This window comes from Phyllobates terribilis, unplaced genomic scaffold (genome assembly GCF_046119375.1).
Source record: "Phyllobates terribilis strain yellow unplaced genomic scaffold, ASM4611937v1 Scaffold_3__8_contigs__length_932513732, whole genome shotgun sequence".
Classification (NCBI taxonomy): domain Eukaryota; kingdom Metazoa; phylum Chordata; class Amphibia; order Anura; family Dendrobatidae; genus Phyllobates; species Phyllobates terribilis.
Genome location: NW_027362763.1, coordinates 195,491,245 through 195,517,337, shown reverse-complemented (window position 1 = coordinate 195,517,337; position 26,093 = coordinate 195,491,245). Strand labels below are relative to the sequence as shown.

General features: G+C 42.2%; 1 protein-coding gene across 4 annotated transcripts in view; it reads right to left on the bottom strand.

Annotated features, from left to right (window-relative positions):
• PIK3CB (phosphatidylinositol-4,5-bisphosphate 3-kinase catalytic subunit beta) overlaps positions 1 to 26,093 on the bottom strand; it is a 178,935-nt gene that overhangs the window by 42,461 nt on the left and 110,381 nt on the right. For all 4 annotated transcript variants that reach the window (XM_073674434.1, XM_073674436.1, XM_073674433.1 and 1 more), the window contains 8 exons: positions 17,587 to 17,810; positions 16,950 to 17,132; positions 14,741 to 14,908; positions 10,688 to 10,771; positions 10,008 to 10,256; positions 6,514 to 6,610; positions 6,300 to 6,430; positions 4,207 to 4,260 (listed from right to left, as the gene is read on the bottom strand). In XM_073674434.1, coding sequence (XP_073530535.1) covers positions 4,207 to 4,260; positions 6,300 to 6,430; positions 6,514 to 6,610; positions 10,008 to 10,256; positions 10,688 to 10,771; positions 14,741 to 14,908; positions 16,950 to 17,132; positions 17,587 to 17,810 — 1,190 coding nt within the window. The remainder of the gene's footprint in view (positions 1 to 4,206; positions 4,261 to 6,299; positions 6,431 to 6,513; positions 6,611 to 10,007; positions 10,257 to 10,687; positions 10,772 to 14,740; positions 14,909 to 16,949; positions 17,133 to 17,586; positions 17,811 to 26,093) is intronic.

Below are 26,093 nucleotides of genomic sequence, written 5' to 3'. Positions count from 1 at the left end.
CATACAGCCAAATCAGATTTCATACTTTTGAACTGAGGAGGGGCAACATACGGAAATGTATCTGAAAATTAACATTCTGGTGTGGCTTTTATCCTAAGTCATGTGGCAAGGCTTGTTAAAGGGACGATATTGACAGAGAAGCATTGCATGGCTTTTAAGTCTCCTTACACTGGGATGTCAGGCAAGTCACTCTCCACAAGGAGAAACGTTACCCCTTAGACTAGGCTACCGGAGGATAAAAATCTGTCCTTATGTGATAGACACACTAAAGCTTGGCTAAACACACAGACAGATTTTGCTCCTCTGGGAATAAGTAATGACTTTCAAATTCAAACACAGCAAACAGAGATTCTTAAGAAGTTGATGCAAAAAGTACAATAGTGAACGAGAAACTACATTCATTGGAAAAGATTAAACTATTAAAACTACTCATCCAGGACTATATAATGTCAAGGTGATGGAAGGGTGAGAATTGCCGCCCCTGGACACAATACAAGCTGTTGGCTCCCAGGGGATGAAATATTTTACATTTTGCAAATCAGTTCTATTAATGAATACACATTTAAAGCTGCAATACCAAAGCTTTAATATCTGGACTATAACATTTAGAGAATAGGTGTCTACGAGGAGGTAATGGCCCTCCGTTAGTTATTAGATACTTGCGTACCATTATTACTTTTTTTTATTTATTTCTTTTTCAAGAAGAATTTCCCTTTGGCGTTGTAAATGTCCTAATGGTAACCATAGCCTGAAAAGCTCAGCAGGGGACACACGCTTCCTGCACTCAGTGGGATGGAACTGTCCCCAGGCCATGTTATTAATTAACTTTCTGGTGTACCATTAAACAACATTTTCTGTAACCACAAGACTCAGCAAGAAATAAAAGTAACACATTCCTCCAAGTGTAATAGATCTGGTGCCCCGGTGTGAGGGTTTGGGTGACCAGTAATCTGTCTGTTCTGCTGTACTCTGGCTGTAAAGGGTTGTGACCCACTGAGACGCTAGGTAGCTCTCCTCTCCGTACATGCATCTCAACACATGTCATCGGTCACCTCTGATGTGGTCCTAGGAAAGGTGTTGTTCCAGGAACAGAGTACATTTTAATGACCAGATCTTGAAATAATAAGTTTCACAACTGGATGTGCTAAAATAATGTTCCTGTGCTGAAATAATCTTAGAAACGTGCCCCTGCTATGTGCGGTCTTATGTACTGTATCCCACCATGCAGAGCTGCTCCAGTTTATGGTCGATGAAAACCACTGCTCCTGGCCAGGGAAGGAAGCATAAGAGAGTATATATATAATAGAGTAGGGACTTACAGCTGCTTCTTTATATAGGCAACACATTTCCCTGACTGTTTTATCATAGTGGCGAGAGTCTCTGCCGCTTCTCCAGTCATCTGAGCTTATCATAAATCCAATCAGTAACAAATGAGCGGAGTGGCTGCCAGGGCTCGTACGTCACAGACTGGATTTATGATGAGCTCAGAGAGCTGGAGAAACGGCAGAAACACTCACTCCTGTGAGAAAACAGGCAGGGAAATGTGTTACCTTACAGAAAGAAGCAGCTGCGAATCCCTGCTGTGTTGTCTGTGAGCTTTCTTTCCTGGCCAGGAGCTGTGGTATGTGATAAGTGCTGAACATGAACAGGAGCAGCTCTGCACGGTCAGACACAGCCATTACACAGTACATAGCAAGGCACATTAATAAGATTATCTCAGCACAGGAACATTTTTTCACACATTCAATTAAGGAACTTAGTAATTTTCTAAGATCTATTAGTTAAAATGTACTTTGTTTCTGGGACAACTACTTTGTCAAGTACAAAGATTCTTAGTAGTGTTGAGCGAGTATGTTCTATTAACTCTTTCGCCGAGTATGCTCGGGCCGAGCTCCGAGTATTTACAGCTGCTCGGTGATCTGGTTGAATCGCTCCGTGTGCATGATTTGCAACTGTTTGACAGTTTTAATACATGTGAGGAATGTCTATTTCTTACACATTCCTCACATGTAATAAAACTGTCAAACAGTTGCAAATCATGCACACAGGAGCGATTCAACCATATCACCGAGCAGCTATGAATACTCGGAGCTCGGCCCGAGCATACTCTGACAGAACATACTCGCTCAACACTAATTCTTAGAGAAATGAGCAATCCCAAGCATTTGCAGAGGAATATATGATGAGCAATTCTTTTTTTACTACATGGCAGGCAGGAGAGACATTTATTGGATCCTAAGCTCTTGGTTTATTACATACAAGTGTTCACCTTTGGAAACCATTTTACGACACTGATAACACATAAATCCTGCACACGAGAGAAAGCAGTCTTGTAAAAATGTTACTTTAAGTATCTAAGACTTTGGCCCTGTTAAGTCTGTAATATGCATTCAGTATATACAATGTATCAGAAGCGCTTTGGAGCTTATACATTAACTTGTCCATGGACTTCTTTAGCCAAACGTATAAAGGTGTCCAACACATGCAGTGACTCCCAACCCGAGAACATAACAGTCAATGTGTGACTACTGCTCCAGTCACTACTAGCAAAGGAGGGCATACAGACAGGACAGCATCTGATCACAGCTGATTATTTCTGTGATGTAAAACAAGTTTTTAAACAGGCTGAGACATGTTTTTCATTACAGAATCCAGCAGCTGTGATCCCGTGCTGTCCTGTCTGTATCCTCTTTTCCTTCCTCCCCTGCCCAGGAGATGTGGTATGATCAGACCATGTTCCTGCACGGTCACAGGGGCACATTTATAAGATTATCTCGGCACAGGAACATTTTATTTAAATACATCCAATTGTGAAATGCATTTTTATTCAAAGATCTATTGATTAAAAAGTACTTTGTTCGTGGGAAAACCCCTTTAAGTAGTTCTATAAGATGGGTATGGGTCCAACCCCATGCACTCCTTCCGATTAACTGTTTGCAGGTCTCAAAATGGCTGGATGTAAACATTGTATGAAGCAGGAACAGCACAGCTCCACAATCTGTTTAGTGGCCTTTCTAGGTACTACAACTCATCTTCTAGTGACGTGAATGGGAGCTCATCAGCAGTACACAATAATGGCCACTAGGCAGTGTAAGGAGCTCTATACATAGTTGACAACCAGCTGCCACTGGAGCTGCAAACAACTGTGGCGGGGTGTCGGACCTGATATTAATACACAGATGTTAATTACCGGTCGTTAGGATGGGCCATTGATATCGGAGATGGGACCAACTATGTTAAAGCAGAATCAGAAGAAAAAAAAGCCGTGAATAGTGTTGTGTCTGTGACCAGAGGCCAACTTGGTGATTAATTACTGTCAGCAGTAGCCAGCAAATAAATGTCTGAACTGTAAGACATGTAAGTGTGGACGTGAGGAAGATAAAGATATCCGGTTGCTGCAGAGTTGCTCAGATCTCAGTAGATTGCATACACACATGGGCAAAGGTGAAGTTAGACATAAAAGGGACTTTTCACTTTTGCACTTCTTTACAACATTCCAGCAGATATTACTCGGCTTTCTCAATCCTTCACTTCTCTCTTAGGCTATGTTCACACATGTTGGGTTTTTCAGCATTTTTTGCTGCAGATTTTTATGCAAATTCTCAGCTGCGTTTTTCAGTACCAGCAAAGTCTAGGAGAAACCAGAATTCTCTGTTCACACATCTTGTGTTTTTTTTGTTGCGTATTCTGTGCCTTGGTTGGGTTTTTGGAAAATAGAGCAGGTCACTTCTTCCAGCAATTTTTCACCCATAGGAAGTAATGGGTGGTGAAAAAAAATGCATCAAAATTTGCATTAATGTTTTTTCAACGTTTTTGATGACAAAATAGAATGCGGTTCTTTTTTTTTTTTACAGAACTTTATGTATATGCATAAATAGAGACAGAAGGACAGTGAAAACACGCTGAAAAAACGCAGCAAAACCTGCATGTTTGACACAGCTGATTTCCTGCCAGAGATTAGATTTTGCTGCAGATTTGTGACACTGGAAAACCCAACATGTGCGAACATAGCCTTACAGTTTATGTATACGGCTGCTGAATTCTGCTGCTTTCCTGTGCCCTGGGAGCAGTGCATTGTGGGAGTCCACAGACAGTATATACTGTATACCGCTCAGCTCCCAGGACAGGTCCAGCAGTTTCCGGATGTTCACTTTAGGTTGTGATACAGACCCCGCACGTAATATCCCATAATGTACCCGAACTCACCGACATATTCAGGCTGTCACTGTGCCGAGCAATCTCTGCAGCTTTTTCAAGTATCTGCCCAAAGAAATGTGTTAGTTTAGACCTTGGATTCAGGTGACACATCGAGATCGATAGTAACAACATAGACCAAGACAAATCATAAAGGAACGGAACCGCAGCTCTATGCGATTGCACCATACATAGCCCCGGGGTAATCTGCAGGGTGAAAAGGATGGAAGGAGTTTTGTTCTGCAGTTATTATCTATGACACCAGTAATGGAGTTCACCGCTGATGGTGAAGAACTACTGGCCACAGCATTATCTTCAAAGGGGGTTTTATAACCGTACACCTCCGCAATTGTCGGGCAAATGCATATTCAGCTGACCCCCTATACAGATGTACGATTAGCATTTATGTGTTTTCAATGGAGAGAGGAGAGGAAGCCGCTATTAAACTTTTCTGGCAGCAGATCATTTCCTCTGGCCTAAATGAGTGACAGCGAGCGGCCACCAGTACAGCAAGCACCAAAGTTTGTCCTAACATTCCTAAACTCATGAATGACAGAAACAGGGAGGACTGAAGGTCACACAAATTAGTCTAAAGTTGATCTAATCTGCCTATTTTGGCCAACTCAATTCAATGCTCCCCACTCCGCAACTAATACAAGACTAATATCCTCCATATTCCAAACCTCCAGCTTCCGTCTCCAAGACTTTTCTCATGCTGCACCAGTTTTCTGGAATGAACTACCCCAGATGATCCGACTAATACCTATCCTGCACATTTTTAAGCGTGCTCTAAAACACATCTCCTTACACAGGCTTATGACCATTGTTCACCAACTTAACTCTCTCCAGTTCCAGCTTTCTACATTTTCCTCAGGATCTGGTCCCTCCTATTTATCTGTCCCCACATCCTCCATACACCCATTAGCACTTGGTAACTGCACTACTGGCTGATGACCGGCTCATGCAGCTTATTTGAAATGCCCTATTTATTATAATGATGGCTGAACCATACAAGACAAAAAAATTTTACCTATTGTGTTCCCCTATTTCCTTCTAGATTGTAAGCTTGCGAGTGGGGCCCTCACTCCTCCTGCTGAACTATGTGTTAGTTTGTAATGTTTTTATTATCTGTACATGTCCCCGCTTCATTGTAAAGTGCTGCAGAATGTGTTGGTGCTATAGAAATAAACATGATTATTATAATTATTATAATGCTCATGAGGGCGTTCTGACATTCATCTGACAGAATCGGGAAAAGGACTGAGAATTGTAAATTTAGGCACCTGATCCTTTTGTTCTTCCTGAAGACAAACTCCCGAAGAAACTACAGGCCCCCAAACAAATTAGAATAAAGCCACCAAAACCAGCAGATATTGGCGAAATTGGCCGAGAAACTGATGTATATGGGGGCTCCCGACTCTACCCTAACAGATGATGGCGGGGTAGAGAAGGATCTGGCACTTTGGATTTCCGGGTGATAATCCACCACCAGAGGAGTCCGGCAGTGGTCCTCTCACAGAGAAGATGGGAATGGGCAGCCATGTAAAACGTTCCTGTGGATTGGGGAGTTGGGGTGAGATCACATTCGTCTGACAGCTATATAATGTATACAGCAAGCTTATTTCTATTTTCCTCAAACAGAACAGAGGAAAATTTGGCTGAGGCAAGCAAGTATGTGTTTGGAGAAGTGGGGAGGGGATTGAAATGGGCAAGAATTGGGCAAAATAGTCATTGGCTGAACTGGCATTCATATGACGGCCATCCGATCACTGCATGGTCAGATACATTTGTCACTCAGAAGTCTTAAAGCGGTGGGTAACATCACTTTTACCAATGCACAAAGATCGCATAGACGCCATATACACGGACAAATATGTGTATAATGAGGTTTTCCAGGCTCCTAAGGCTGAAACTATAACAGCCTCACAAAAGATGGCAACGTTAGGATTTCTATATCTTGCTAATTAAAATATTCAGATCTCATCCTCATTAAAACGGGAATAATGTGCCATACATTTTTACATAATAGATGGAACGCTGTCGTGACTTCAATTATCTTTTCACAGTCAGGGAATAGATAATTCCTCACAGTAGAAAATTATTACCTTGTCAAATGGAGGGTAATAAATGCCTACTTTAGAGTACTCCGTGAACTTAATGTGCAGCGCAGTGGCGTTCTCAGTGAAAGGATTGGTCCGGACCGTTCCCATTGGGTTCAGCATTTCTTCAAGTTCATCTGGAAGGAAAACATGACACATGAAAATTAATTTGTTGCGTTAATTAGGACATGATGGTTCTCCCAGGACAGTACATACTTACCAGGGAACGATGACCAGCCGTGCAGCACATGTTCACCCGTCTTCAGCTGTCCCTTATAGTCAAACACCATAGTGTTCACCCAGGCCACAGGAGAGTGCTGCGGAAGACATACGTCACCCATTATACAGAGAACACACAGAACCTCACACATCACTGGAATCTGCTACATAGCGAGAGAAGTCAGCAAATTAATCCTACAGTTACTGGTACCGAGCCGAGGGAATGCCACAAAGCAACAAAGATACAGAAGGTCATAATATAGATGTGAAATCTATATTATACTATACATATCACACATATATATTAGGACTTCCTGCATCTTTGTTGCTTTGTGGCCTTCCTTAGGCTCAGTACCAGTATGTCAACTGTAGGTTTAAAGGGGTTGTCCGGTCCAAATTGCTAAGTCTGCAGTGACTCTGTGTGAATGCAGACTTATAAATCCCCCCAGCGCATTGTGCACTGCGGGGGATTCGCCGGTTTCTGAGCTGGGACCGGAGGGTACGAGTTATACATACTCCCAGCCAGAGCCCGTATAGTGGGCATGGCCTCGCTGCTTAGACTTGTATGGAGCGAGGCCGGCACCCTGACTATTTACATGGCCATCCAGTGGGCACAGCCTCGCTCCATACAAGTGTATGAAGCAAGGCCACGCCCACTAGATGGGCCCTGACTGGGAGTATGTACAACCCATACCTACCCTCCGCTCCCGGGTCAGAAACCCTGCAGCACACAGATTGGAAATTTAGAAAAGCACTTGTGGTCTAATAGCCCATAGTGGCAGGAGCCAAAATGCCACTACTACGGGCTATTAAATCAAAAGTCTTTTTCTAAATTTTTAATCTGTGTGCTGCCTCCATTTTGTATATAATATATATATATATATGAAGCCAAATACATTGCTCAAAAAAACAAAAGGGAACACTCAGATAACACATCCTAGATCTGAATGAATGAAATATTCTCATTGAAGACTTTGTTCTGTACAAAGTTGAATGTGCTGACAACAAAATCACACAAAAATCATCAATGGAAATCAAATTTATTAACCAATGGAGGCCTGGATTTGGAGTCACCCCCAAAATTACAGTGGAAAAACACACTACAGGCTGATCCAACTTTGATGTAATGTCCTTAAAACAAGTCAAAATGAGGCTCAGTATTGTGTGTGGCCTCCACGCGCCTGTATGACTTCCCTACAACGCCTGGGCATACTCCTGATGAGGTTGCGGATGGTCCCAGGGCCAACCGCACCAGCATATGGTCTCACAAGAGGTCTGAGGATCTCATCTCGGTACCTAATGGCAGTCAGGCTACCTCTGGCGAGCACATGGAGGGCTGTGTGGCCTTCCAAAGAAATGCCACCCCACACCATTACTGACCCACTGCCAAACCGGTCATGCTGAAGGATGTTGCAGGCAGCAGATCGCTCTCCACGGAGTCTCCAGACTTTGCTAATCCTGGTGTTCTGTGGCAAATGCCAAGTGTCCTGCACGGTGTTGGGCTGTAAGCACAACCCCCATCTGTGGACGTTGGGCCCTCATACCACCCTCATGGAGTCGGTTTCTAACCGTTTGTGCAGACACATGCACATTTGTGGCCTTCTGGAGGTCATTTTGCAGGGCTCTGGCAGTGCTCCTCCTGTTCCTCCTTGCACAAAGGAGGAGGTAGCGGTCCTGCTGCTGGGTTGTTGCCCTCCTACGGCTCCCTCCATTGCTCCTGGTGTAATGGCCTGTCTCCTGGTAGCGCCTCCAGCCTCTGGACACTACGCTGACAGACACAGAAAACATTCTTGTATTGATGTGCCATCCTGGATGAGCTGCACTACCTGAGCAACTTCTGTGGGTTGTAGAGTCCGTCTCATGCTACCACGAGTGTGAAAGCACAACCAACATTCAAAAGTGACCAAAACATCAGCCAGAAAGCATTGGTACTGAGATGTGGTCTGTGGTCCCCACCTGCAGAACCACTCCTTTATTGAGAGTGTCTTGATAATTGCCAACAATTTCCATATATTGTCTATTCCATTTGCACAACAGCATGTGAAATTGATTGTCAATCAGTGTTGCTTCCTAAGTGGACAGTTTGATTTCACAGAAGTTTGATTTACTTGGAGTTATATTCTGTTGTTTAAGTGTTCCCTTTATTTTTTTGAGCAGTGTATTATAACCATGACACGGATGCAAAACGCAGAAGTCAGCAGCTGCGCTTTATTTTTTTTATAGAACTCCCTATCAAATTCCTTTATTTTACAGGAGATCAGTGGCTTCACCCATAACACCGTGTCGCCATTACAGTCAGCCGCATGGTTTCACAGGTGAAGCACTTATTCCTTTGCAAAATCAAGTAATTGTTTAACAAGCAATCCAAAAACTGCAATGGCTGATCATCGCTGTGGTTTTTGGCTTCTCCGTTTGGATTCGGTCGAAAAAAGCTTTGAAAATTTTGGAGTAATGTGAGGCTGTGCTAAAATTTGGCACCTTTTGCTAGTCTCGCACCTTTTGCTAGTCTCACACCTTTTTCACCCAGCTCTGACACAGTTGGTGGAGGTGGAGGAGTTGGGGCAGGGTTGAGGCAACCCCAGCTCATCAAATTCATGATGAATGGCAGTGTTCCTTACTCCAGTCTCCGACTGGAGCAAGATTTGTGGTAAAGTGTACAACACTTCAGAAGCGCACGTCACTTTTTCTGACTCATTACCAGGCGTGTGGCTGTAAATGGATTAAGAGCCTCAGACTCCAGCACACCTCCTCATACGACGGCCTTGATGAATCAGGGCCTTCATTATTTTGTACATTTCTGTATAAATAATTAGAGGTCCTTGGCAAAGCCTGCATGTGGTCATGTGAACCGAGCATAGTCTAGTGGACTTAACCCTCACCTGCATTCTATATGTGTATTGCAATATAAAGTCTGAAAATGTGGGGTGAGTGCTGTTGATGTGTTATCACAGTGCGACTTATCTATATATAAAAAGAAAAAAAATGGTATAAAAAATGAAGCAACAGATGAAAGGTAATAAGCAAAAACAGTGGACATCAGTCCACATCAGTTGACCATATTCATAAAATGTAAGCGGCTTTATAGATGGCAGAAATTTGCAGACGGTTGTTACAAGTCTACAGTGTTAAAAAGTGTGTGGCGAGAGGGAACGGAGGTCCATGGGTGTGCGGCTTCTGCATGACAATGTCTGGTTAGGCATCTGACCTCCAGCCCTAAAGAAATATCCGCAGTTGAGTTCTACGTAACGTGACTATAATCAAGATACATAAATACAAAAATCGTGTATTAGAGGTTTTGGTACATCGGAGAATACGCTTGTATTCTTCAATCCACCTTTGATTCGGGGCAGATGCCCCGGTGGCCACCAGTCATTGTTTCTTTGCAGACTGCCAGCAATGGTGCTAAGCAGCCATTTGACCGCTGCAGCCAAACACAAGTCTCAGAAGTCACGTGCCAGAATTACTTGCATCATTCAGAAGAAAATAAATAATTACCACTTTCCCTGCTTTCTTAATGGTTTGGTATTTGGGGTTAGAAGCTTTGATGTTTTTCTTTGTCTTGGTCTTGTCCAGTACGGCATAGATAGCCAGGCACAGACGAGCCATTCGTGGTAGATCACACACGTAAATGTCGAATTCCAGAGCCTCGTTCCACTGATGATCGCTCTTCCCCGCAATTTCAGAGGTCATGAAGGATTTGCACAACAGTTCGGTACCATGGAATAAGCCTGCCCGAACCACAACCTGAGGACACACAACAGATTCATTATGTATAATGAGAACATTCAGTGCACCATGCAAGAGTCCAGCACTCCTAAAAAAGATGACTCCTTTAACTAAGTTACAATTTAAAGTTGGTAAAACATTTAAGTATCTTTTATAGGAGGGTAAATAAGTGAATGCCCATCTATGGACTACACAGATGGCATTGGTCTTACAGAGCAGCTTCACGTTCTGTTTCATAAGGAGGGCTAGAGAGACCCCAACCCTATGGCGTCCATATGCCCCAGTAGTGAATACAAACACATCGCCTTTTAGTAAAAGCTTTAGTTAGCGGCATACGAATTAGACCTCTAGGTAATAATAGATGCAAGTGTGTCTGGAAAGTCATAGCAAAGATGAGAAAAAAAAATAAAAGTGATTTATCAATCTATTAATGAATGGGTGACTCTTACCGTATCTTCTGTGTTCAGTTTGCTCCCTTTTATTAGAGTAATCTTGTAGGTTTCATTTAAATCCCACACACTCTTAGATACCATCTGCAGGAGACACCAAACCCAGCCATTAGGAAAGCTTATCTATACAGCAGGAATAGAGTTAAACCTAAAGTGGCACATTAAAGGGGTTGTCCATTAAAAACAAGTTATCGATGGCTTACTGAATGGAGGGTCTACAGCCGCTGTTACGCACACCGATCGACAGAACAGGGAACGCTAATCCTCGTTAGAATGGCGTGTAGTGCGCATGCTCGACCACTGCGCCATTCATTCCCTATGGGGCTGCTGAGCAGAATGCTCTGCACTTTCTAGCAGTCCCACAGACAATTAATGGAGCGGGGGTTGGGTATGTGAGCTGCCGCTCCGCTGTGTAACGGAGATAAAAGTGCCCATTTGGGTATAAAAATTCCCTGATTTCCGACCAGTGTGGACGCCCACCAATCCGCGAGTTATCACCTATCGTGTGAATGGGTGATAACTTGTCCCTTAAAAAGTGGCATAATTATATCTAGACTCTAAGTCAACTCTCAGATAAGATCACTAACAGACGTTGCCACGAATTTATGATTGAAGGGGCCTCATTTGACAAATCAATCACAACACCCAACACGTCCACACAGCACTTCTTTGTAAGCCGGAGCCGGTGTGGAGTAGAAATGTATCGCTCACATTTTTGCAACTTTTTAAGAGTCACATCTCATACATATACTGTATCTTATTTCTGGCCATGCAGTAAGACATGCACACTTTTTACTCTACTTTTACAATTTGTCATACATGGCACAAGTTCTAAATAATGGGCAACGCAGAAAGTCCAGCACTCCTCCTCTCGGATCATTAAAGCCTGCACCTCTTGGATTCCTTGGTGTCCTCTTATGGCCGAGCACCTAAACTAAGGATATCATTATTCTCAATACAAGGGATGATGTCTTCTTCACCAGTTCAGGTAACTCATGGGGAGGACTTCTGGTCTCAGCGGAGACCACCAGAATGGAGACAGTAGAGAGGTGGAGAATTCAAAGGGTAACTAACACATTTTATATTGACTTCTGTGCAACTGCCTACCTTAGAGAGGTTGCCTAATATTTAGCTGGTGCTCCTGTCCCTTGTTACAAGTTAGATTTTGACAGCGGGAGACGCAGCTGGCAGATCAGGCTGTACTGTCGCTGCAAATTAAAGGGGCATTTCCCTCTTGGATTATTTCTGGCATCTTTATAGTATATGGCATACATGTAATAGGTGCAGCTCCCACCTCAGGGATCTGCGTCTACGTAAAGAATGGAGGTCTCCTGACTGACCAGGCTGAGGATACATTGATAAATGTATACATGGATACATTGAGAAACAGCAGAGCGGGGAGACTTTAGCCCCAGAAACAATAAGAATATGGATCAGAACTCATAAATGGATTTTGGCATCATCATTACACATGCTAAACAGTTTAGAGATATTTTTGGTAAAAACTGACTACACGGTCTAATATATGATTCATATTTATTGCGGCCAAAACTGTGGAAATTCCCAAGTAATAATGGACAGAGGTGTGATAAGAAACCCAACCTGAGTAACTAAACACTTCCTTTTATGGGAAAAAAAAAAAGACTCGGACTTCTGACTTTGATAATTTGCTTCCTATTTAAGTTCTTCATTTTATTGTTTTCATTGACTAATTCGGAAAATTAGCGTAAAATGCAGCATCGGCAACAAAAGGCCACAAGGTAACGGCACTGACAAAGCTGTATGGCTGTATCCACAGCGAGCAGGGAAGGATAGTCTGACACCTACAGCAATGATAAGAATATACCGGCAAACATTGTCCTATGATTGGAAATAGGCATTGCCCTAATACATGGTCAGTCCAATCCTAAGTGGCTACAGTCAGAGTGGCCCAATGGCCCCTTACCAATTTACAGTTTAAGGAGGTTTCTCCCCAAGACTATTAGCTATATGGACCTAAAAGAAAAAGGTCCTTTCTATTAACTGGACACTTTAAGCCGTGGCCCTCTTTTCACGGCAGGCCAAACTGTCCACGTAGTAAGCAATAGCCAAGGGATATAAAGCTGGACCTGGGGCCATTTTGCTGATCTATGGGCCAGATTCAATCAATATAAAAAGGAGTTGTTAAAATGAGACAAAGATAAAGTGCAAATGTTAAGTCATCCTTAAGTGTAAATTTTCAGGATCAAAAAAAATATTAGTCAAGCCAAGTGTATCATGATGCTACAGACACCGGTAAGGAGCCAAAGGTGGGCAAACTCCATCTATAGCTAAAAATTAAACCGGCGTTTACTCAATTTCGGAAACCAATAGTACACCTGAAAATAAACAACTTTATAATATATCTTATCAGAGAAATCTGCCCTTTTCTCATACTGCATTGATTATTCATTCTCAACTCACGGGTACAATCCCAATCTTCAGTGAATACAGATTTTCCCACTACTGAGATAGGAGATGGCCACTGTCATCCCATAACATTGTATGGAGGAGGAGGACCTAGAGGCAGATAGACATTTTGCTGCAATTTCTCAGTTAACTTCTTTTTTTTTTTTTAACTAGAGACTTAACTCCTTCATGACCTTGTGATTTTCCGCTTTTTGCGCTTTCGTTTTCTCCTCCCCTTTTTCCCAGAGCCATAACTTTTTATTTTTCCGTCCCCATAGCTGTATGAGGGCTTATTTTTTGCAGGACAAGTAGTACTTTTGAATGACACCATTTATTTTACTATATAGTGTACTGGAAAGCGGGAAAAAAAAACCAAGTGCGTTTTTTATTTACTATGTTCACTATATGGTAAAACTGACCTGACAAAATGATTCCTCAGGTCAAAAAAAAAAAAAATTCACTTGTGTCACCATTTTCTGAGACCAGCAACATTTTTATTTTTCAGGATCTGGAGCTTGGTGAGGGCTTTTTTTTGCGCCCCAAGGGGATATTTTTATTGATATTATTTTGGGGTACATAGGATGTTTTGATCGCCTTTTATTGCAACTTTGTGGCGGCCCAAAAAAAAACAAAACAACTAATTCTGGAGTTTTGATTTTTTTTTCTCATTACACCATTTACCGATCAGATTAATTTATTTTATATTTTGATAGATCGTACATTTTCGAAAGCAGCGATGCCAAATGTGTATTTTTTATTGTTTTATTTTAAATGGGGCAAAATGGGGGGCGATTTTAACTTCTGTGTTGTTGTTTTTTTCTTCACATTTTTAAAAACGTTTTACTTTATTTAATTGTAATGTAATCTCCCCTTAGGAGACTTGAAGCTGCGATCGCCTGTACTGTACACAGAAAGGCTTCAACACTGGTATGTATAGCAAAAATGACGATCTTCTAAGAACGCTGGCCAAGAGCCAGCGTTCACAGGAGTATCGTAATGGCAGGCACGGGGGTCTTCTGCAGACACTCAGCTGTCATGACAATCCATCGGTGCCCCACGATCACGTAACACGGTGGGATGTTTGATGTGCTTCCTGTCGGTGCATGTTAAATACTACTGTCAGAGATTGACAGCGGGATTTAACTGGTTAACAGGCAGACCCATCAAGTGCGGGGAAAGATTTAAACCTTTGATGTGAATATATGTCAAAGGTCGTGAAGGGGTTACAGTAAATGTCTTTTCAGGAGAACTTGCAGCAGAATGTATCTGCATCTAGCTCCTTCTCCCTCTTTTCCTCCCCATAGAATCTTATTAGCACCAACTGTTATCTTTTCTCTCAGTATTGTGAACATAGGTCCTCTCTGAATACAGAATTTACAGTTTTTACCCCTGAACTGAGAGTAAAAGATCAATCTAGGAGGAGAAAGAAAGAAAAAAAATTCTCGGATAAGATATATTACAAAGTTGCTTATTTTCTTGATTACTATTGATTTAGGAAATAAAAATTAGATTGATGGTTACTCTTTAAATCTGAAAATATGTGTCATGCACTTCAGGAAGTCCTGTTCACAATGCAACAGAGATATTAATGTCAAATAAATTCATTACACTGATCAGGTTACTTACAGAGGCACCACGAGTTTTGGGGGGCAACGGCAAGGGTGGCGCAGATGGTTTCCTCCTCACAGCAAGTTCAATGGCGCTCATTTCTTGGTCGAACATCTTCTTAATATTACAGCGCTCAACTAGTGTGAGCCGAGGCGGCGTCTTATTCACTACACAGCTTGTGATGTACTGGAAATCAGATGGAGACATATTGGTAAAGCATCTTCCAGATGAAAAATGTAAAAATACAAAGTGCACAGAATCATTTTTATGAAGTTATTTACAAAGAAAGTGCAGGATTATTAATGTCTCTATAGGACAAGACAAATCTTAATTTAATGGTATGTTCACATGGTTGGGATTAGCACTGGGCCATGGCAACACAGGGGATTGGCGTGTGAATCCATATAGTGAATACCTCTGCTGCCACATAATGCAGCTAATCCGGAACTTTTCAGCACCAAAACTGCACCAATAATTTTTATGCTCGAGATTTGACAATGTTCATGTTTGATCATGCACTTTTTTTTCCCCTGATGTACTGGCGGTAAAAATGTAAATGGATTCTTTGCAGTTTCCACACCGAAATATCTGACTTGTCATAGGAAATGCGCACATTATTAAAAACTTGGCACAGAAACAATTTGTGATCAATCCCGTGTTCACATGGCACATCCACTGCAGATTTCCCTAGGACAAATCTGTAATCTGCTGCAAATTGGCCAGCACATCTGCACACAGAATATCCCCAACGGTCAACTAGTCTGGTTACAGAGACCCCTTACCCCAGGCAAGCAACTGATCGTACCAGAGGAGAGAAGCAGCCCGCCAGACATTTCTCCGGCAGCTTAATTTTACCCGCGTGGCACTGCAGCAAAATGATGACGCACACAATGGCTTCATGATACGAGCCAATTGATACATTTGTGCAATTTTCCTTTAAGGCAATTCATTTTTTAAAATAATTAAAAATAATGCAATGTGTGCATATTAGGACTCATCTGATCTTCACAGTCCTTCATTTCCGAAATGGGACTCGTATGACTTCATTCACACCTTCAATGAAGTGTTGGAACAGTTCTCTGCTAATCCACACTGCATCCACCATCAAGTTTCACGTATTGCAACAGAAGACGGGAAACATCCTCCCGATAGTGAAGCTCTGTGGAAATTAGTATACCGCAAGAAACCATTCATTCATACTGACAAGATAAAAAATTGTTAAAATGCGCATATAAAATTACAGTGAGGTCGGCTGCCAGACTCAGCATTTCGCCATTGCAGCTTCTTCCATTCCGAATCTCTGAGTTGGGCAGCTGTCCCCACCATGATTTTTTTTTACGTACACCGTAACAATTTTTTCTCTTGTGTGTATAATAAAAGCTTTCTTGCTGTAAACCAATTTCCACGGAGCTTCACTATTGGGAAGACGTGTCACCAGTCTGCCTTATTTTGTGATAGGCGAAATGAAAGGAACCTGAAACTTGATGGTGGATCCGGTGCGGATTACTAAACACCTGTTTTGTACCTACGCTTAAGTGAAGGTGTGAATGAGATCATAAGAGTCCCATCTACTCGGCAATACAAAACTGTGAAGATCACATAAGTCCTAAACTGCGCACACTGCATTATTTCTAAATTGACTTTCAAGATGAATGTGTCGCGTGGATTTATGTCATTCTACATCAACTAAGGAATGTGCTCCTCAGACTCTCAGACCTGTGAGGTAATCACAACACTGGACACAGGACCATAAAACCTTCACACTCCTTATCTATTAACTGCTAAAATATTTATAGCCAGAACTGTTTATCTCTTCCATAATAACTCTGCTTTTCATCACCTGTCTCACCTATTGCATATTTTGTGTGTCTTATTGTGTATAAATATGTGACTCTTCAGATTTTGTGTTATTCTATGCCTGATAAAGAGGCCTGAGTAGTCTCGAAAGCTTGCAATTTGTTACCATCTTTTCAGTTAGCCATTAAAAGGTATCAACCACTGAGGACTCTCAAATCTAAATATTTTACCACCTTAGCTGTGACTTTTTACCAGACTTCTAATTGTGGTTGCATTTACCATCTGCTCACCTTTCCTTGTAGTTTTTACAATTTTTGATACAGAATTGTCCAATATTGTTTTGTCACACTTGCAGCTATTTAATATGATATTTCATCATCACACTATAGGTTTGATTAATAGAAAAAGACCCTTCGTGTTAAACACTCACCTGGAACTGTATTAAAGGATAGTCCCCAAACACATATTCCAGTCTCCCTATGACCTGAAGCACATAATCTTCTGGATCCACATCCTCATCTTCTCGACCATGGATGGTTAGCCTTTTGCGAATAGCTAATTCAATCAACTTTACAGGGGTTAGGTTTGGGGATACCTGGAAGCTGAAGACATCCTGTAAAGATAAAAATAAGACAAAAAAAACAATAAAAAAGTGCTGAGAAAGCAAATGCCAAGTATCATAAAAACGGACCAAGGTGGCTATAGGATCATTCAATTCTATTAGACTTGGGTCACAATATATTATTAAGATGAGAATATCATGTTTTAGGCCCAGTTCACATCCTATTTATGATGTTCATTTAGTATATAATGTAGGAATCGTCCCGGTGTACAAGCTATACGTGTCCATAGGCTTGCACTAGCCCAATAGGGGTCAAAGAGCATTCATTTCATCTTCATATGGTCAGTATATCCTTGTACACCACAGAAAACTACAGAATAATGAGGGTTCCTAATACTAGGACTCCACAAATATATAATGCTGTTTCTTCAGTTCATGACTTTGGAATTTATGCAATTATTTGCTTTACCACAGAATTTTTTTTTTTTATAAAATCTCATTGTACCTGACAGTTTTCAAAGTGGATGGCCACCACCAAGTTTCCACCAAATAACTTGTCCTGAATGTTATCCTGTATGGAAGGCTCGAGTTCAGGAGGAAAAGTGCATTTAAGCCATTCCATCCAGGTCAGACTAAGCATGGACTGGATCTTGTCTTCACTGATTTTTCTCATCTTACTCCGAAATTCCTTGACCTCGTTATCCTTAAGAGCATCAAATTCATGGAGACCTGTGTCAATAAATTAATAATTAAAAATCAGATAATACAGTGGACTGGGTCAAATCAAAGACCAAAATATGAAATTTAATTCTTAGTTAAAACTGCTACTGAGTATAGACTATTAATTCTTTAGGGTAAAAAAACAACAACACTAAACTACAAAATAAGTAAAGGGAATCTGCTACCAGTTTTTTTCTACCCCATCTAAGAGCAGCATAATATAGGAGCAAAGACCCTGATTAGCTCTGCTATGCGGTGTCAGATCTGCTGTACTGTTAGCACTGCTCTGCTTTACTGTGTCAGCTCTGCCGTGCAGTGCCAGCTCTGCCGTGCAGTGCCAGCTCTGCCGTGCTGTGTTCTTTCATTTATAATAAGCTTTGGTGGCAGATTCTCAAGGAGATCTATGTCCGGCCCATAGATCTTAACAGCTTATTTACATATTAAGAAAAGCATGGATTTCTCTGGAGTAAGACACTGAATCACAGATATGAAGATATCATGTTATTCAGATTCCTATGACCTACATGCCCATATAGACGACTTAGGAGGGTTGATCCTACTGACAGATTCTGTTTAAGGATCCAGTCAAATATCTCCAAGCAGGAGATTTTAAAAACTGGGAGGACTTATTAACTCTTTCCTTGTATAATGAATAAACTTGATGTTTTGAAATTGTAAGACTTCGATATGGCGTAGGCCTCCAACTTTTTACCATGGACTTTTCATGAAATGCTGATTGAGACGACGTGTACTACACTAAGATAGCACATTAGCAGATAAATAACGTAAGACGCACACAGTTTCGCCATTTTCTCCCTTTGTTTTTATAAATACACGCATTAGTCATTCTTCTATGGAATAAAACCGTCCTAAAGGCCATTGTGTAATCAGATTTCAATATTATTGACAGCTCTTATGAGTAATCGCTAGTCTGTGACGGTTTAAGGGGTTAGGCAGAAAGGGCATTTTGCTGTGGGTCCCAAACTTCAAAGAGGTTTCTTGGACGAAAATTTCATCCATATGGTTACAATACACAACCAAAGATATTAGTTGGGGGGGACATTATAGAGATGTTAATGCCAATTTATTCCGCACTCCCAAACAGGGTTGTCTTGAATTTACTAAATGTAAAAGGAAAATTCAGAAACAAGTTACGTTTCTGCACCCTGAATGGTATAAACATTTGTGGTTTCATTTTAAGAGATACGAAAGAAACCTCAAAGGTTAAGTTGTGTCATAGTGACCATTTACAATGGAAGCAGAGGCGGGGTGCTGAATCTGTCATATGATGGATATACGCAACGGACTCCACTGATTAATTAAGGATTCCATAGGGCTGCATACAGCCAAATTCTACTAGATAAAGGGGTAATCCTGTCCCATACATTTATGCTATAAATGTACAGTAGATATGGGTCCCACTACTAGGACCTACATCTATCTTGAGAATATGGCCCTGTTTTTGTCCTCAAGCAATATTTTCTTCATGCTTTGGGACAAACAGAATCAATTATTACTGTTCCCACAGGGGAAGTTACCCAGTTTTTTCACACTTCTGAAAGTAAATCCATATTGGAAAGATATGCTCCCGATTCTCCACACCAGACCTGTAGGTGGCAAAATCCGCACCAAATAGCACAGGTTTTGCTGTGGATTTAAAGCACATTTTTTATGCAGTGAAAATCTCCAGTTCTTCTCACTTTATATTGCCATTGACATTTCCTAAAATCTCATTGCTGGCATTATAATATGCAGCGGATTTCATAGAAGGATTTTCACTTCTGTGAACATGACCTTAAAGGGGTAATCTCATGTTATTAAATTGTTGTATTTTGTTAGACAGCATGAAAATAAGATAGTTTGCAATTAATTTTCTTTTTCCATCGGTTATCATTCTCTTGCTTTTATCTTTCAGCTGGGGAGAGCTGACTGGTATGTTAGGAGTTAACCACTCTCCTGGAATGTAACTACTGTGCATGCTTGACTAGGGTCTAGAGGCCAAACTCCAGGGAGGAGCTTGGCCACCAAAACCTAGCCAAGCATGCACAGTAGTTACATTCCAGGAAAGGGGTTAACTCCTAACATACCAGTCAGCTCTCTCCAGCTCACTGATTTCTTTATAGCAGTTATCTGATCACCTCCCTCTCCTTCAGCTCCTGACCACTGTCGTCAGTCCTGCAGAATCACAATTCCCTGGCCACCGAGCATGGTCAGTTTCCACTGAAGTTTTCCTACTCATGGTGCTCATTGTCTGGATGTATGTTCAAATTCCATGTTATGTCCCATATGTAAATATACCGATGAATGTGTAGACTCAGAACAAACACTGACAGACAATTAATGTGTAGTAGTAGAATGAAGCTGCTTACCAGAACTGTCACTCAGAGAGGGGCATCCACCTCCCCCAAGTAGCCAAGAGGTAAGGAGAATGCAGAACTGTGAGCTGCTCAAGAGAAAACTTGAGAGCCCTTTTAATCAAATGTGCCTAGATACATCTTCTTTATATATCATGCTTTAAGGAAGGTATAACACTATTGCCAGCAACCCTGCATGGTTTCCCTTCCCCCTCCATGCAGAGACACTGACATACTCACTGCTCTGGCCCCTGGGCATGGTGCCCAGTGTGCTTCCTGTCCTCTGATGTAGTGTGCGTGCGCACGTGCTTGCTCTCCTTCTCTTAAAGGGGCAGTGTGCACATATAGTAAATGCCTCAGCTTGTTCCTGAGAGGCATTTAGCATAATACGTTCAACTGCTGCATGGCTCTCAGCCTATCACTGAAAGTCATCCTGTATAAAGACTCCCTCTACCTTAGGAAGTCGCCGAAGCAACAACATTCATTAGTGTTTAGTGTCTCTTACTAGTGAGTTGTTAGGTCTCCTGGTCCCAGTGAGGCCAGTGTCTTGAACCCTAATCCCTGATCCTGATGTGGCCAATGTCCTGTTCCCGTAGTCCCTTGGCCCTGGTGTGGCCAGTACCTGAACACTGTCCCCTGATCCGGCCAGTCCTGTTCCCAAAGTCCCTGGTCCCAGTGCAGCCTGACCCTGAACCTGATCTCCTGGTCCGTATGCAGCCTAAGCCTGAATCTGCCCCCCTGGTCTGTGTGCGGACAGTGTCCGAACCTGCTCCTCTGGTTCGAGTGCGGCCAGAGCCTGAAACCTCGTCCTCCAGTCCATATGTTCTCAGTCTGCTAAAACAAGTCTCCGAATCAATGAACCTGGACTTTTTAGTCTGAACTGTGCCTGAGTCTGTGTCAGCCAACCTGACCCCTGGGGTCTGCTGCTGCAGTACCAGGATCTGCCTAGGAGTGGTAGCTGGTGGCTACCTGCAGCCCAGTCTGCCTCCACCATCAGGAGCTTCAGTGAACACCTGGTAGTCGCTTAGCTACGCCCCTAGGCAAACCCGGCCCTGTGGCACAGTGGGTCCACTAATCCGTGTGCGTCACCGTTGGGTGTAACAGGAGAAGCAGAGTAAGCACTCTGGTCCTTAAGGCATGACAGAGTTAAAACTGATAGGACGATCGTGCACACAGGTGCAGGTTCCTAGTGGTTCCAGACCCCGGATTTCTAGAGTTTCGAGCATCTGGGGACCTGATCTATGCATTCCTGCATGTGATCTCTCTCCCCCAAGTCCTGACAGCTCTGTGGCACAGCTCTGTATTAAACCAAACCCAGAGCTGTGGATAACCAGCACCATCTCTCTCTCAGGCACAAAGAGAGATCACAAGCTCATTTCCATGAAACTTGTTTTAAGTGATTTCAAACATCTGACAGCACCCTGAAGGTAAAGGCGGGTGGGGGGGCGGACGGAGGAAATAGGCATTTATTAAAAACAAACGAGCACATTATGTACTGGGGGCTGAAGCTGGAGTCTCCTAATAGGCCGCTAATAGACATGTCAACTATATTTGCATGTGCGTGTGCGTATAGGTGTGTTATAGAAAGGCTGCCCAAATACAGCACCACACTTACCCAGCACCGGGTTTTAGAACTACAAAACTGTTACCAATACTAAATATAGCAAATACAAAAAATACTAAATATACAGGTGCATGTCACAAAATTAGAATATCATCAAAAAGTTAATTTATTTCAGTTCCTCAATACAAAAAGTGAAACTCATATATTATATAGAGTCATTACAAACAGAGTGATCTATTTCAAGTGTTTATTTCTGTTAATGTTGATGATTATGGCTTACAGCCAATGAAAACACAAAAGTCATTATCTCAGTAAATTAGAATACTTTATAACAACAGCTTGAAAAATGTTTTAAAAATCCAAAATGTTGGCCTACTGAAATGTATGTTCAGTGTCTGCACTCAATACTTGGTCGGGGCTCCTTGTGCATCAATTACTGCATCAATGCGGCGTGGCATGGAGGCGATCAGCCTGTGACACTGCTGAGGTGTTATGGAAGCCCAGGTGGCTTTGATAGCAGCCTTCAGCTCATCTGCATTGTTGGGTCTGGTGTCTCTCATCTTCCTCTTGACAATGCCCCATAGATTCTCTATGGGGTTATGGTCAGGCGAGTTTGCTGGCCAGTCAAGCACAGTGATACAGTTTTTTTTAAAGCAGGTATTGGTACTTTTGGCAGTGTGGACAGGGGTCAAGTCCTGCTGGAGAATGAAATTTTCTTCTCCAAAAAGCTGAGGGAAGCATGAAGTGCTCTAAAATTTCCTGGTAGACGGCTGCGCTGACTTTGGTCTTGATAAAACACAGTGGACCTACACCAGCAGATGACAAGGCTCCCCAAACCATCACTGATTGTGGAAACTTCACACTAGACCTCAAGCTCCTTGGACTGTGGCCTCTCCACTCTTCCTCCAGACTCTGGGACCTTGTGGAGTGTGTCAATGACTGCCTTCTGGACATCTGTCAAGTCAGCAGTCTTCCCCATGATTGTGGAGCCTACTGAAAAAGACTAAGGGACCTTTTTAACGCTTAGGAAGCCTTTGAAGGTGTTTCTTGCTAAGTATTTCAATGTACTGAGATTATGACTTGTGTTTTCATTGGCTGTAAGCCATAATCATCAACATTAACAGAAATAAACACTTGAAATAGATCACTCTGTAATGACTCTATATAATATATGAGTTTCACTTTTTGCATTGAAGAACTGAAATAAATTAACTTTTTGATGATATTCTAATTTAGTGAGAAGCACCTGTATATGTAGCAGTTTGTTTCTTTTTTACATAGGGAAATTTGCACCAAAATGACTTTATTGCGGAACTGCTGGACACTTGCATTGCAATAGGGTAAACTCGCAGTTAATATAGAAAGCATATATTGACATGCTGCAGATTTTATCATTCAGAAAATCTCAGACAATACTGATAATCTATTACACAGAAGATCTTCCACCAGGATTGAAAATCTGCGGCATATCCACCCCATGTGTACATGCCTTAAGGGCACAGGAACACATTGCGGATGAGGTATGGTGAAACCAGGGCTGCGGAGTAAAAGAGTTGGTGTTAATTTTGGGTGAAGTCTGTGTCGGAAAAAATATACCAATTCCAACTTTACAAAAATATTATCAGTTATTAAATTGCTTAATTTATTTATTATGCTTCAGAAGAATTTAAACATCTTTAGAAATGGCAGTACTGTATATCTGTGATTACGGATTATTGGACCGTGGAAAAATAGAGGAGTCGGTGTCAGGACCCTAGCTTATCAACTCCACAGCCCTGCCTAAAAGCATGTCGGTAAAAAAAAAACAAAAGAAATATGCATTTAACCACAGTTTGATGCAGTTTTGCAATGTGACACCCATTAGATGTAAAATAATGTGCATCGAATTACAAACATGGCTACATTTTTGCAAATTGTGATAAAAACGCATGTTTTTTTCCCAGTATTAAGTGCAATTTATGAAAACTCCACGGCTAGGGTGACATGATCGGATTTTCTGTCATCTAAGAAAATCGGTCTGATTATGCTAATCACACTCTGATCAGAGGGCGACCAGAGGACAACCAGAGAGCGACCAGAGGACAACTAGAGAGCGACCAGAGGACAACCAGAGAGCGACCAGAGGACAACCAGAGAGCGACCAGAGGACAACCAGAGAGCGACCAGCGGACAACCAGAGAGCGACCAGCGGACGACCAGAGAGCGACCAGCGGACGACCAGAGAGCGACCAGCGGACGACCAGAGAGCGACCAGCGGACGACCAGAGAGCGACCAGCGGACGACCAGAGAGCGACCAGCGGACGACCAGAGAGCGACCAGCGGACGACCAGAGAGAGATTAGAGGAGTGTAATCAAAGTGTGATCTGAATGTGATCAGATTTTCTCGGATGAGAAGATGATTGGAAAAAAATTCTCCTTCTCCATACTGTCAGTCCATGAAAATTTCATCCATGGGCGGTCCGATTTTTCTGATGGACCCATTGTCTTGTCGGATCGCGCTTGGACTGAAAGGACGGTTATGTGCACGAGCTCTAATCTCTTAGTCATTTTATCACTGGGCTATAGATGGGGTTTGTATGTTTTAAAGGAATGCATCTGATTTGATTCTGAAACACACAAAGTGTTTTGTTTCCCCTCAGCATATTCCATCAAATTCCGTATTTCTCTAAGTCACCCTACAGTGGTACATGGGGTGCCACAGCTCTGTAATAGGATTTTCAGGGACTCCTTACAGTGCCATATGACATACTATGCTTAGTTGGGTGTTATATCTATGATATTGCCTATTGCGCTGAGCGAATGCACTTCTATGGGTGCAGTACTAGGCTCCGCACCACGCAGAGTTAATATTTCACAGTTATCTCTATGAAGAGTGGAAAGCTGAACAGCAGATTATCTAGTAAGAAAACAACAGAGGCGGACAGGAAAAATCCAACCCATCTAATTGCCATCCCCCAGGAGCAGGCACCTAGCTGTGTGTGATGGTCTTGTTGCACCCGCTAAAAGCTCTGGGATCTGGAGACAAAAGTATAATATGGACTCGTATTCGCTTCCAATTCAATTAATAATAGAGAAAACAAAGATTGGGCAAAAAATCTGAAACTGTAAAGGAGGTTGAGAAGCAGCACACACATGAAAAGCATAACATTTCTCATAGGGCCATGGTTACAAACCCTATTAGATCACCATTATTATGGTTTCTATAGAAGACCACATGTCACTCACTGTGTGCGGAGTGCAGCCAGGTTTAGCAGTGAATTCTAGATTTGAGGAGAGATGGGAAATAGGTTTGGGAGAGGATCATGCTGAGGCTTGGAAAGTCAAACGTTCTCTTCTTCATCTGCCAAAGACAAGTCAGAGCTTGTCATTCAGGGCAGAGCCTGCAGATCTCGGGGAGATGATGGTGGGAGATGTGCCAGCGTTACTTCACTGTGTTCCCCTAACCCGAGAAGTGACTGGAGTTACCCGGCTCACACGGCACATAGGGATAGAAAGCAGAGGTCTCTATGTATTATCGGATACATGCTGCAGCCACACGTACCTCCGGACCATGGCCTATACCTGCATCTGATGCCTCACTGCATGTGACAATCCATTACAAGCTCTAGAAGGTAAACCCCAGATATACACCCCAGATATACACGGGCAAAACCGGGATCCTGTCTGCTCTGGATAGGCAATTTTTTTTTTTTTAAATCTGCCCTTCAACTTTAAAAAAAAAATCTGCAGGGAACCTAGCATTGTTCAGTTTCCCTATAGTGCCAGTTCAAGGAAAATTACTGAAATGAATGAGCTCTCTATGCTAGATCTTTTAGAGAGAGATAATTGTTAAAAATATGTTTATTTTTTAAAATAGCGCCACTTCTGTCCACTGGCTGTTTTTTGTATTACAGGTCAGCCCCAGATTCCTGATCCTTAATTAAATTCTTAAAAATCACTTTTGTTCCTAAAAAAATTTGACTTCTTATAAATGTAGATGCAGTAAACTTCACACTTCCCTTATGCCAGATTTGCAGGACTTCTAGAAGATATGACAAATTCTTTGTTCCGATCCTCAAACTGGACAACTGCTACATCTGAGCCATTGCATTACTGATTGTCTTTTCTCTAGGTAAAAAAGCACCTAGAGCACCTGAACTACTCAAGACCTTATGGAGTTGTGCTCACACGGTTATTCTTGTATTTTCAAAACTTTCAATGACTGTATTTTTGGAAATAAACACTAGAGAACACCCCGACCTCCTCCTTAACGATTGGATAATGTACTAAAGAAAAGCTCTCTGTGCCACACGGAGAACTGTGCAGCTGTTAATGGCTGCACAGCTCTCCCTCCCCCAGATCGGTAGGACCAGTGTAGGGCATCAGGAAAAGCT